The 12,697-nt window shown below is 51.4% G+C and overlaps 1 protein-coding gene across 9 annotated transcripts; it reads right to left on the reverse strand.

Annotated features, from left to right (window-relative positions):
• Positions 1-1,427: 1,427 nt before the first annotated feature.
• On the reverse strand, positions 1,428-12,667 carry TEX45 (testis expressed 45). 9 transcript variants are annotated; one of them, XM_043536026.1, is made up of 10 exons: positions 12,546-12,667; positions 11,443-11,548; positions 9,255-9,804; positions 7,998-8,101; positions 6,812-6,906; positions 6,563-6,678; positions 4,623-4,741; positions 3,904-4,105; positions 2,261-2,346; positions 1,428-1,696 (listed from the first exon to the last, which is right to left on the reverse strand). In XM_043536026.1, exons 3-10 carry the CDS (start codon positions 9,796-9,798, stop codon positions 1,508-1,510), a joined length of 1,455 nt encoding a protein of 484 aa, XP_043391961.1. In that variant the 5' UTR covers positions 9,799-9,804; positions 11,443-11,548; positions 12,546-12,667; the 3' UTR covers positions 1,428-1,507. The 9 variants fall into 9 exon arrangements, with proteins under 9 accessions (XP_043391961.1, XP_043391959.1, XP_043391960.1 ...); XM_043536024.1 differs by having other exon boundaries at positions 2,261-2,349; positions 11,892-12,568; XM_043536025.1 differs by having other exon boundaries at positions 11,892-12,565.
• Between the last annotated feature and the right edge of the window lie 30 nt (positions 12,668-12,697).

The raw sequence follows: 12,697 nt of genomic DNA on the forward strand, positions 1-12,697 counted from the left end.
CCTGCCAACTCACAGCCTGGGGAAGAGGCGCTTGGAGGCATGGGCCCAGGCTCTCTAGTGGTTCCTGTGATTCTGGCAAAGGGCATCGCCCTACAGCTTCGTGCTGTTTTCCCAGTGTTTGTTCTCAGTCACATGGGTTCCCACCACCTGCTCCTGCACAACAAAGGAGCAAAGAACACAGGCCCTTGTTCTGCGCAGCAGAAGTTTTGCACTGCACAGCCAGCGAAGAAGGGTGGGTTATTGGCATGAAGTACCACAGGCTAAACTGCTCCCCCGTGTGCATGCCGGTGAGCAGATACTCATGCAGACGCAGGGTGAGTAACTGCTCAGCAGGGTGGGAAACTCTTCCCTAGGGTTCTCATGGTACTACCCACTGTGTCATAGCACACCCCTGGCCAGCAGGGGATTACAGCCCCTCACAACTGGGAGCCCCAGCAGAGGAGCCCCTCCTAGCCTTGCTAGTGTTTCCCTGCACTCACACTCAGAGATGGGAATGGAGGCTGAGGGAATTGTGTGATTAGCCCCATTAGTGCAGCATCCCCCCCACTTTCACTCACGCTCAGCCCCCCACTCCCCAGGTTACTGCAGAGAGTGGCTGCCACCAGGGGCTGAGAGCTACAGGCCTGCAGCCCACATGCTCTGCACCCAACTTTTTGTTGCTTTTTAGGCTGGCAGTGAGGAAGGTGGCTCAAGTATTTTATGGGGGTGTCATTTCCCAGCCAGGCTGTGAGAAGGCTGTGCAGCAGATGCAGGGTGGGACCAGTGGACAGGACCCTGACCTGGGACTGAGGAGACCTGGGCTCTTTTCTAACAAGGTACCTGTCTGGTCTCCTTCTGGTCATGCCCAACAAGTCACAATCAATTAATTTTAGCCACACGGGTAGGAAGTATCATCCCCCTGTTCACAGGGCAGATTCAGTGATTTACCCCAGGTCACATAATGAGGCTGCAACAGAGCTGGGAACTGAACCCGGGTCTCCCAAGACCCTACTTGCTCGGCCGCCCCTTTTCCCTAGCCAGTCCATAGCTCTGCCACTGACTTGCTGCATGCCTCTGGGCAAGCCACTTCATCTCTGTGCCTGTCCCCTTCTTCACTCACTGTCTGTCTTGTCAGTTCAGACAGGGCAGGGACAGTCTCATTCCCAGTGAGTGAGCAGCGCTCAGCACAAGGGGGCTCTGATCCCAGCTGGGATTTGGTACCTGCCTCCATCAAGGGGAAACGGAGCTAGGTTGTGACTCCTCCTCTGCGAATGGGAGTTCAGGAGGAGCACAGAGGGCAGCTGGACACTGACCTGGAGGCAGGTTTGTCGCCAGCTAGCCCAGTTCATCCCTGCTATGACTGTGCCCAATTCCTGAGAGGAGTTTGGCACAGAGACCTCAGCCAGGTGCTGCCGAACCCATGGAGGGCAAAGCACAGGGAGCATCTCCACAGAAGCCAGGTACCGGTGTTTATTTGCTGGCAGCCCCTGAGGGGTGCCATTGAGAGCCACCACAGGAAGGGGGCACGTTATGTTGCAAAGACCATCCGCCGCTGGGGGTTGTACTTCTTCAGGGTGCCCAGGGGGATGCTGCTCACTTGGAAGTTCCCCCCGGAGATAGTCACAGGGCCGCTGTACTTGGGGGTGAACTCATCCTGATGCTCAGTCCCGAAGAAGCGCTGCCCCTGCCACGGCGGGACCAGGTGAGAGTATTTAATCTGGGGAGACAGGAAAGGCCATTGGTGGTGGTGGTGGTGGGGATTCAGTCGTTAACCTCACTGCCCCTAGAAGTCAACCCACCTCTCAGCTCTCTGGCTGCTGAGCACTAGCCTGTAGGGAGCAGGATTCGAGTTTATGCAAGCCAGCAGCTCTGAGCTGCCTGCCCCCTCGCTTGCTCTGACCCTGAGTACCCTCTGGGAGAAAAGCAGAGGCTTCCCTGCTGAGAAGGGAAGAGGCAGATCCCCATGGCAGCTGGGGTGGTTCTGGCCTCACCCAATAATGCCCACACCCTTTCACTGCCAGTCTGTTCACTGGACAGCCTTCGGTATCTAAACAGGCCCACTGGGGGGCAACACATTGTATACTGGGCTACTAACTGGGCCAAGTTCAGAGGTGGGCAGCCCCCGACCCTTCCCTGCTCCCTCCAAAGAGGCCTACTTGCGAGGTCCACTTGCAGTGTCCTTTCCCCTCCCAGCTGCTGGGTGGCATGAAGACTTGCTCAGCTATCCGTCTCACTAGGCCTTTGTCCTGAACCTGGCCACATACACCAGTTATTGCTGTACCTGCTGCAGTGACTCTTCCGAGGGCCGGAGCGTCTGCTGTCTGTGTGGGACGAGCATAGCTTGTGTGGTCGTGACAGCTCCTTTACCTGCTCACAAATGGAATAAAGAGCAAAGTCAAGGCATGAAATGAGCAGGCAACAGACAGTGTGGCTCAATCACAGACCTGTCTGGGGTCTGCACTGACTGAGAGAAGAGACACAGGCCTCACAATTGGCAGCCCGATGCACAGCTGCAGGCAGAAAAACTGCCACAGTGCATAAGGAATGGGATGAAGAATGATATGGAAAACACTGTAATGCCATTCTGTACATAAATGGTGCACCTCATCTGGAATGCTGCGTGCAGGACTGGTCATCCCATCTCAGAGGGCACAAGAGGATTAGAGGGAGTTCCGAGACGGGGAGGAGAATGATGAGAGTTCTGGAAAAACTTCTCTATAAAAGGAAAATGTTGAAGACTGACTGTTTATTTCAGAGGAGGTGCATGAGAGGACATGACAGCAATATACAGAATCATGAATGGCACGGAGAAGGCAGATTGGTCACTTTTCACCCTGTCCCATACAGGTGGACACAAAGGGCAACAAGTTTAAGAATGATCAAAGGAGGATTTTTCCTCACCCAATGCATAACTAACCTGTGGAACTCACAGCGTAAGACCGGATGGATGTTTCTTTGTGTGTTTGCTTTTGGGAACTTTATTTATTTAATAAAAACCCAGACCCCGAGAAGGGCACTGATTGAGCAGGAATGTGTGGACTGCTGCTGAAGGTGCCCGGAAGAGGGGGAAACAAAGGCAGGGCACTGCAGCAGCACGCTGGGCCACGAGGGGGTGCTCGGGTGGGGGTCACACTGCTACAGCGAGCAGGATACATTCAGTCAGTGATAATGCAAACAACAAGGAATGGAGAGATACCCTGCTCCCCCACCACCGAGGAGTAAGTGGATTCCAGAGCAAAGGACCAAGAGATGAGAGGGGATTTTTTTAGCCTCTTCCACACGAAGCCCCATATAAATCCCTGCCTGGGGCTGCACAAACAAAGCTTATAATTCAAACGCTCCACTACCTCTTCCAACCCAGCGAGAGAAGGCCTTTGCTTCTGGAAGTCAGCTGAGGAAATTCCAGCAAGAGGAAGAGAAGAGCGAGTGTCTGGCTCCAGTGTCCAACGGCATATGCTACAAGCCACCCACAAGATGGCAGTGCAACCCTGAGGCTCACACAGGTGGCATGTTTCTGGTCGCTGAGCACTTTGACACTGCCCCTCTGGGGGGGTGACCAGCCTTCCAGATTAACATCTACCTGCCAGCCCCTGGGAGTGCTGACCAGCACTGCCAGGTGCTGTGTTGAGCACAAGTTCCCTGCCTGGCTTTTGGGGGTCACTGTCCCATTCTTGTAGACAAACACAACCCCCATCCCAGTGCAGCAAATGCCTGCAGCCTCCCATCCCAACACACCCATCACTTCAATACCCAGCTCACCCCGCTGCAGGCAGAGTGACTAGCAGGGGCAGAGCACCAGGATCCCATGCAAAGGAGCAGCCGAGAGCGCCCGGCACAGCAGCCTGAAGCTGCTCCTGGGACGTGTCCCAGGGTTGGGAGCCGCGGCTGTGGAGCTGCGCTAGGATCGGAGGGACTTCGCCTTACTGGGATAATTAAAGGGCATGTGGCTCTCATGGTGGCTCTTGCTGCTGGACGTCTCCCTCTGGCTCTCGGGTGGCGGCTGATAGTCCGAGTGTTGCGTCGTGCTGAAGAAACAGGCGTTTAAATGTTTGTCACCCAGGGGCACTTTGCTTTGTTGTCTCCACGGTGGCACATCTGGCTGAGGTGGATGTTCCCCCAGGTCAAGCTGGAGTAAACAAGAGCAGAAGTTAACGGGCAGGTGCTGTAGCCAAATGCTCCACTCAGCTTCCAGCCGTAAGTGTGAGCAGCCCACTCAGACAACACAAAGAGGGCCCAGGTCCCCATTGGTAGCTGCAGGATGCTGTGTATTTCTCTGGCATCCTGCATTGCTTCTGCCTAGGAATGATGCCCCCAATGATCCCAAGATTCTTGCCAGATGGCCTTTAGAGGCTGCAAGCCTCTCTGAGGCTGCGAGCCTGTGTCTGGAGGCTCTCTGCAAGCCCTGGCGAAGGGTGCACTGTGGCAGTCGGAACAGGAGACAGGCCTCCCAGGGTATGTGGTCAAAGACTGGGACAGGAGACTGGCTGTGCGTGAATGTTACGAATGAGCAAGGACACAGTGTCCTTTAGAGACCCCCGCCTGCAGCAGGAGGCAGCTCTGATCCTGAGACACACTCAGTAATCTTTAGAACACAGCGCTGCTCTGTGATAGCAGCTTCTGAAAGGTGAAAGCAGGGCACAGACCTGGGTGTGGAAGAATCGGTTAGTGGTGGTGGTCGCACGCTCCCGACCCCTCTCAAGGTTTTCGTCGCCTTTGGGGATGGATGAAGTCTGTTTGCTTAGACACGTAACTTTCATGGGCGCTGGTAAAGGCAAGAAGCGAATCCTGTCAGTGTTCCCAATTCTGAACAGGTTGTAGCTACCGCAGCATTCCCAGGTGGGATGGCCAGCTGGAAGGGCCCTTCCAGCTGCTTCTACAGCACCTGGAGAAAGGCTGGTCTTGTGGTTAAGGCACTGGGGGGGAGGGGAGAGGGGCAAGAGATTTGGGTTCATTTCCCAGTTCCGCTACAGGCTCCCTGTGTTGGGCAAGTCATGAAGGGTCCTGAGCTTAGGTGGGGGCTCTTCACCATTCCCAGTCAGAGATGCTGGGTGCTGAGCATTTTTGAAGATCTGGCCACTGATTTTGGTGCCTAAGCAGGAGCTGAGCTCCTGACAATCTACGCCTTAGTTTCTCTGAGTCTCAGTCCCCTGTTGGTAAAATGGGAACAATAATCCTTCCTTTCTCCCGCCTCTCTGAGCTCTTCAGGACAGAGACTGTCTCCTGCTACGTGCGTGTGCAGCACCCAGCACAGTGGGACACGTGGCCGTGGTTAGGGCCTCTTGTTGCTACTGTAATACAAACACCGAGGGGCAGGGTACAGGGTTGAGTAGCTGTGGCTCCCAGTTATGTCTGAGCTGAGGCAGAATGCTGGCAGCTGAGCTTTCTGGACACAGGTTCTGCCGCCTCTGGGACAAAGCAAGGATGGGAATAACACTGGGGTGGGAACAGGACAGATATCCACATGGAGACTATATCTTCACTAACTATGGGCAAATGCAGAACTGGTGTAAGCAGGCGTCACCCCCGCTGAAGCCAACTGATTTACATCTACTTACATCAGACATTTATCTGGCCCAGCATGGTCTCTGAGACTTAGCAATGGGGGAGAAATTTATCTGAGCACAATGGAATTCTGGATAAAACTGGCCCCAGATTTGATCCCCCAAGCAGTGGCTTAGGTTTTGCAAAAACAAAGTCACCCAAGTTTTGCACTAGCCCAGTCTGAACAATAACAGTGAGATCTCACAGCATGCTCGTAACGGGGAGACCAAACTTCCCCAGCCTACGCACTAGAGGAAGAGTCAAGCCAAGGAAATTAACAGGTGTGGTGCTCAAAGCACACATCTGTCTGCCCCTTGAAATCGGGTGGGAATATCTTCAGAAAGTAGAAAACAGTGCGAGCAGGGAACATGGGACAGGAAAGGTCAGTTGTAAATGCTACTCTTACCCCTGGGGGAATTCTGCACACAAATAAAATTCTGCGCACAATATTTTAAAATGTTGTATATTTTATTTGTCAAAATAACACAATATAATCATACCAGTTGCAATTATTTTGGTAATTTATTTCAAAATACCTGTCAGCAAGTATGTCTGTAACAATACAGACAACAAAACAGATTCAGGAAATGTTTTTTTGACAAATACTAGGCATATTAATACAGAACTCTGAGTAATCATTTAACTACAATACAAAACCACATTTCCTGCACCCCTCAGAAGCAGTGCAAAGGCTTGGTGGAGTCAGGGATAATGGAGGAGCTGCGGGTGAGGGAAGTAATTGCTGGGAAGGAGCCTGGGTGTGAACTTGGAGGGGTTTTGGGTATGGGTGGGAAAAGTATGGAACAGGGTTTTTTTGGGGGGGAGGGGGCAGTGGAAGGGATTGTTAGGGAGACCCATGAAGACCCGGCTGACCCCTAGCTTCTTCCATTCATTAAAACATTGAAAATATGTGCAACACATGAATTATGCACGCACTTAGTGGCACAGAATTCCCCCAGGAGTATATTCTCCTGCCAATAGGAAGGCAAAACAGTACTATGTATGTGATCTCTCGCTGTGTCAGGTCACTGTCCCTCCATACCTAGCTCCCGCTGTGGGAACGACTCCAATGTCACAGTAAAGAATCTGGTGCAACCATCCCCTGGCATGATGTTCGTCTTGTGTATTTGGAAGGCAGCACATTCTTTGTTATAGACTCTGCAAGGCATAAGATGTGAGTTGCTGAGATAAGGTAGTGAGCTGTGAGAGAAGTGCTCAAAGACAACTTGCCTTTAGTGAGCACCACAGAGCCTGGGACAGCAACAGCCCATCAGATGTACTTCTTGGCTACCTGCGGTTCCTCGTGTCCTGGAGAGTGTAGGCATGTTTCTCCTCGCTGGTGCTGACACTGCTCCTGGGGTCTCCAAACACAATGGAAGACTTGCTCTAAAGAGAAACCACCTCTGAGTGATGCTGTCTGCTAACCAGCTAATTACAGGGGAAATAAGGACTTTGCTGACTGTCTCCACAAACACCCAGGCTTCCCCAGCACATACTCCATTCTGTGGTGCAGAAGCCATGAGGATGAAGGGCAGACATCACCCCTGCATTGCCTTCTGGAGCTCCCAGTTCCAAGAGACTAGTCCTTCATTCTGGAAAGCAAACAATGCTGCTGGATAGGCCACTCCATGGATCAAGAGGTGTTTTATTGGAAATCCAAGTGTGAATCTCTAGGTGGGGTGCACAGATTGGGATAGTTCTGACTAGCAGAGTCTAGATGAACCCAGAGATGTCATAATTCTTTGCACTCATAGCACCTTAGCACATAGACTCAAAGGGTCTAAAACCTTAATTAATCCTCACAACACCCCTGTGAAGTGGAGACATTGGCCAAAATTTTCAAAATTGAGCATCTAAAGCCATAGATGTCTGGCCTGAGCACCCACATCTCCCACTGAAGGGAATGGGGACCACTGGTGCCAAGGAGCTCAGAGAATAAGGTCTTACTTACTTTGGCATCTGAATATGGATTTAGATACCCATCTATGCACCCACATTTGCCAACAGTCTCACAGAAAGTCAGAGCTGGGATTAGAACCTGGCAATTGTGACACCCAGTCAAGATTCATGATATTCACTGCCACAGATACTGAGGCCAAGGGCTTGGAAGGGGCCAAGCAAGGACTGGATATTTATATGGACAATGAGAACAGCCAGCATTACAAATTGGATAAAACATATACACGAGCTACAGATCCTCCTGCTTCAGGGCACAAGCCAACCACCAGCTGATGATGTTAGAAAGCAGCTTCCCTTATAGATAGGTCATTACAGAGTAACCTGCACCTTCTTCTGAAGCAGGTGTTCAGAGACAAGACCACAGGACTGGCAATTCCTATGCTCCCCTCCCCATAGCTAACCACTAGACTCCACTCCCATCAGGCTGCCTGAGTGGGCAGCAGTGTTTTAGAAGACTTAGTCCCATCATAATATGAATTGGAAGCAGCATGGCTGAATTTGTAGGACTATGATGTTACCTTTCCACAGGACTTCACAGGAGGGATCCAGCCACCCTCAAACTGTGCTTGATAAGACGTGCCAAAGTAGGAGCATCTATCACCTTTAATTGTGGGAATTCCTCCTGCCAAACAACAAAGGGAGGGAATGATCTGAGTTACTCCTTTGCAGTTCTCAATTACAGTTCTTAGGAAGTGTCAGAAACTGACATGGGAAGTAAGGTTCCAAGGCAGCTGCTCTCTGCCCAGTCTCACACTGACCCGGAGTACCTACCCACTAAAACTAAAGGAAAAGGCTATTCAGCCTTGGCTACATCATCCCTGACAACCCTTCAGCCTGGGGCGCTGTCTGCCTAGAACAAACGGATTTTGTGCTGCCCATCCCCCAGTCACTGGGTTTAGGAGACCATGATGGCTCTCAGGCTGGGCAAATATCCAGAGCTAAGAAATCAGGATCTGATAGCAAGGGCACAAAGTGGCCTTTTCCACAGATCAAAGATCACTCTCTCCTGGCTGAAAAGCAAACAGACCACCGCTGAAGGAGCAAATTCCTCTGGACCGACTCTGGAACTGAGGCCCCAGTTCAGCAAAGCCCTTAAGCATAGGCTTTGTGAGTGGGAACTGACTTCTTTAACAATATTGCATCTTGGCTCTCCTGTAATTGCCTAGTGTGATGAGGTCCCTGGCTGGGATGGCAAGTAAATGCATTCACTAGCCTTTCAACTCTGGAGGTCTGGGTCCAAATTCTGCACTAGGTCACTAATGTGCACAGATGGGGTCTACTGACACACACACAACACAAAACCGCCACACAGTTTTGCACAACTGGCAGCCTGTGCTAAAGAGAAGTGCGGACTGTAACAGAAACCAGGGATATTGAGACTGCTGCAAGGCAGGATTGTGTACACCAGCCAAGCTATGGAGCGGGGGCCAAGACTAGCATATCAGAGGGTGCTGCAGGTAAAGAGGAAGATCCACTGGCAGAGCTGCATAGTGAAAACTTGTATCATGTGTACCGCCAGCCACTGCTATAAGCCTCTCACTATCATGAGCATCAAATTCACACATGAAAATATAAAAGGGAAACCAGTGATATTTAAATATTTCTAGATTCTAGAAGTCAGCACTTTGATGATGGACTCCACTCACTACAGCAAACACAGACTTAAACTGGCTGTAATGGGAACCTAAACCAAGCCAATGAAAACCCCAGTGCCTGTGAATGCCACCTGCCCTGAGAATTGTGAGGCCTGACAGAGAGAGCCCAAAACAACTCACCCAGATGTACACATGGCGCTTTGGCAATGGGCTCGAGTATCTCATATGCTGGGTATGAAAAATGATAGACAGAAGGCAGGAACTTTAGTTTGTCTTTGTCTCCACAAGGAAAATGATCTTCCTCCTTACTGTAATCAGCTCTGGTGGAGGCTGGTCTCTGCAGAATCACGTCTGGCCAGGGGTAGCTCTCCCTTGCAGTTGAGGTGAAAATTTTGGTCTGGGAATCTGCATGCATTCGGAGGTGAGACTCTGGTGGACAGACTTTGGGCTTTGGTTCCAGGGATCTCACTGGAAATGCCAGGTGGGTTTCTGACCAGGTTTCCTTGGCTTTATCCATATCCTGATTCAAAACATCCTTAGAGTTTGGAAGCAGAATTGGGTCTCGTTTGTAACTGCCCCATAAAGGAGGGAAATCAGTGCGGAAAGGAGATTCAACAACGTTTCCCTGTGGTCTGTGGTCAAACCCTATCTGAAAATGTGAGGCCTTTAGGAAGGGAATCCCTGTGAGCGGGGCTGGGATTAACGACTGGCCAGCGGCTGCCATTTTCCCCTGTAAAGGAAGAGACATAATATCAGACTCAGGGGCATTGCTGCTTTGGTCCCTTCCCAAAGGGCAAACAGCAAGAGGCTCCAAGAGATGAGGAGGAACAGGAGATAAGGATCTTTATTCTCTGACTGTTCCTCACAAGATGTCCAATTAAGGCCCAGAAGCAGCCACCTGTGAATTGCACACATTTGCACTCACTACAATGAAATGAGCTCCCAACATTCCCAGAACTGCAGGTACATCCCCCCCATGGAGCTGTCCTGCTGTCCCCCTAGATCAGTGGTTCTCAAACTTTTGTACTAGAGACCCCTTTCACATAGCAAGCCTCTGTGTGCAACTCCCCTTATAAATTAAGAACACTTTTTAACCCCCAGTCTGAGAACCCCTGCCCGAGATGCCGCCATGATAAGGGCTGCCCAGAAGCAACTGGGACTTTGTCCTGCCTCAGATACAAATTCATTTCTGCTGTCAATCCATGCACATTGAAGGGTTACTACTGGGAAGAATCTGGGCCACAGAATCTCAGTGATTTATGGGAGTTTAGCATGCAGGAAGTTGGCCTTTTGGCCACTTGCTAATCACCCCGTGCCAGGCTCTAGGATATTTCTAACAGGATTATTGGAATTGGAACCAAAAGGGCAATATTTTAAAACATGGCCAAATGGGGTCAGATGCTAGAGGGACGTTAGCCAATATCCCCCACACAGGATTGGATATGCCATGTGTATAGTCAGCGCCTATTACCACAGCTGAGACTCAAACTGGGCCTCGAGTAGTTCAGATAGCAGTTTTATAGCATGAACCAAAAGCTGCCTGCCCTAAAAGCAAATCAATAGGACCCACGCTGAGCTAAGCTGGGCTGGGAGTCACTTCCCCTCTGGCTAAGTGAGTAAGAACCACACTGTCCTAGTCTCAGCTGGGACTCACTTCCCATGGCCAAGCTGGTCAAAAGGAGTGGTGCTAAACTGGTCTTGGCTGGGAGAGGCACTTCCCATATCTCACAGGAAAGCCTAAATGGGTTCTCTTATATAAATGGCCATGCACATAAATCATGAGTTTGGGTAGAGCCCCATGCCAGCAGGCGTCTGTGGACACTAGCCCAGAGCACACCGCAGTGGGCTGGCTTTGCTCCTCAATGGTCCAAATTAATGCAAAGCATTTAAGTGTGTTTAATAAACAGCTGCATGTGTATCAGAGATGGTCTTTCCTATAAACATTAAGAGATTAAATTATCTTTCTAAGGTGACTGACTTTGATCAATGTATTATTATTATTCCTTGCACCCCAATCAGCCATCATTGTGCTGGTACACACTTACAATGAAATAACAGGCCCAAGAATTTACAACCTAAATAGCCATAAATTGGCCAGACGCATCAAACACAAGACACCAGACAAGAAAAGGAATTATTTAGATTTAGAAAAGAAGAACTGAAGACAACCTAAACCCAGTGAGTAACAGCCAATGGGGCAAATCCTAAAAAAGGAGCTGGCTCAGCAGGAGTTCACACACTAACTAGCATCTGACAACAGAACTGTGGCCTCACACAATAATGCTAATCAATGTTTCTCTTCCTTTGAGCCCTCAAAGGGTACCCCTCATCCATTCATTGTCCCGGAGACAAGTCGACTGTAACTCACCTCCACCCAAAGCTAAACAATGAACTTTAGAATTTTCAGTGATGTTATCATAAAATCATCATGTCATAATGGAATCTCAGCAACGGAGAGGTGAGGAAGATGATGTCTGGAGTAACAAATATGGAGAAAGTGAGAACAAGAAACAGATAAATTACTGGGCAGCAAGAGAGCTAAAGAGAAGGAGAACATGCACATGAGAGGGTAAGTTACAGGTGCTAGTGACACAAGATTTCAGAGAAGTAGCAGTGCTACTTCTGCTTAAGCACTGGTAGCCTAAGCCTAGCATAGGCAAGATCACTACCATCCCCACCAAACCCGGTCTCCTGCCCCACAACAGCTCATGGTTGGGTGGCGACATTGTGGGATTGTGACATCAAAGGCAAATCAGCCAGTCAACACCCCTCTACCCCAGCCCAGGGAGCACAGCTACCATACCCTCATTCGCAAACCTGAGGCCTGACTCGGCAAAGCTGCTGAGCAGGAGGTACACGCAGAACAGGTACGGAACGGAACGTGCAATTTGTGAATGAGAGTTCGGTCGCCCTGCTCCCTCGGCTGGCAGGGGCTGAAAGAGTAACGTGGGAGAAGGGGATATGAGGTCAGCTCAGAGGAGAAGCACCACACATCCCATGTACACAACCTAGCGGTTTCTCACACACTCTCAAGAAGTTGCTAGTTCGTGTCTCACTCCCCCTGTTTTCACAGACTGGGAAAAGGATATGGAGACTTTCAGGCCCAGGTGACCAGGTCAACAGGGAGGACAAATCCTCAGCCGCCAGCGCCGCTGCCCATGCCAGGGCGCTGCCAGCCAGTCTCGGCAGTAACACCGAGGAAGGATGTGCGCTCCTTCGCGGGATGCAGGCTGGCAGAGCGGGCACTGCGGCCGGCCGGGAAGGACTTCGCTCTGCCCTGGGGCTGCAGCGAGCACAGCGGCCCCCGCCCACGCCGCCTGCCCCCCGGCTGTGAACAAGACCCCTCCTGACGAAGGGGGGAGCGACGCCCTTAAGACAGGCCGGGGCACCAGCAGCACCGGGACGCTGGTAACAGCTCGGGGCGCCCGCCCCAGCGGCGTCTCGAGCGGAACCACCACAGGGGCCACCCGCCTGCTGAGGGGACACGGGTGTCACACGGGGGCCGGGGACCCACAGCCCGCGGGCCAGGCCCTGCCCGCCCAGGCTCCGCCCGCCCAGGCTCCAGCCATTCCCAGCTGCCTCCCAGGCGCTCCTGGCAGGGGAGCTGCGGCCTAGCCAGAGAC

The sequence above is a fragment of the Chelonia mydas genome, chromosome 25 (assembly GCF_015237465.2).
Source record: "Chelonia mydas isolate rCheMyd1 chromosome 25, rCheMyd1.pri.v2, whole genome shotgun sequence".
NCBI classification, from domain to species: Eukaryota; Metazoa; Chordata; order Testudines; family Cheloniidae; genus Chelonia; species Chelonia mydas.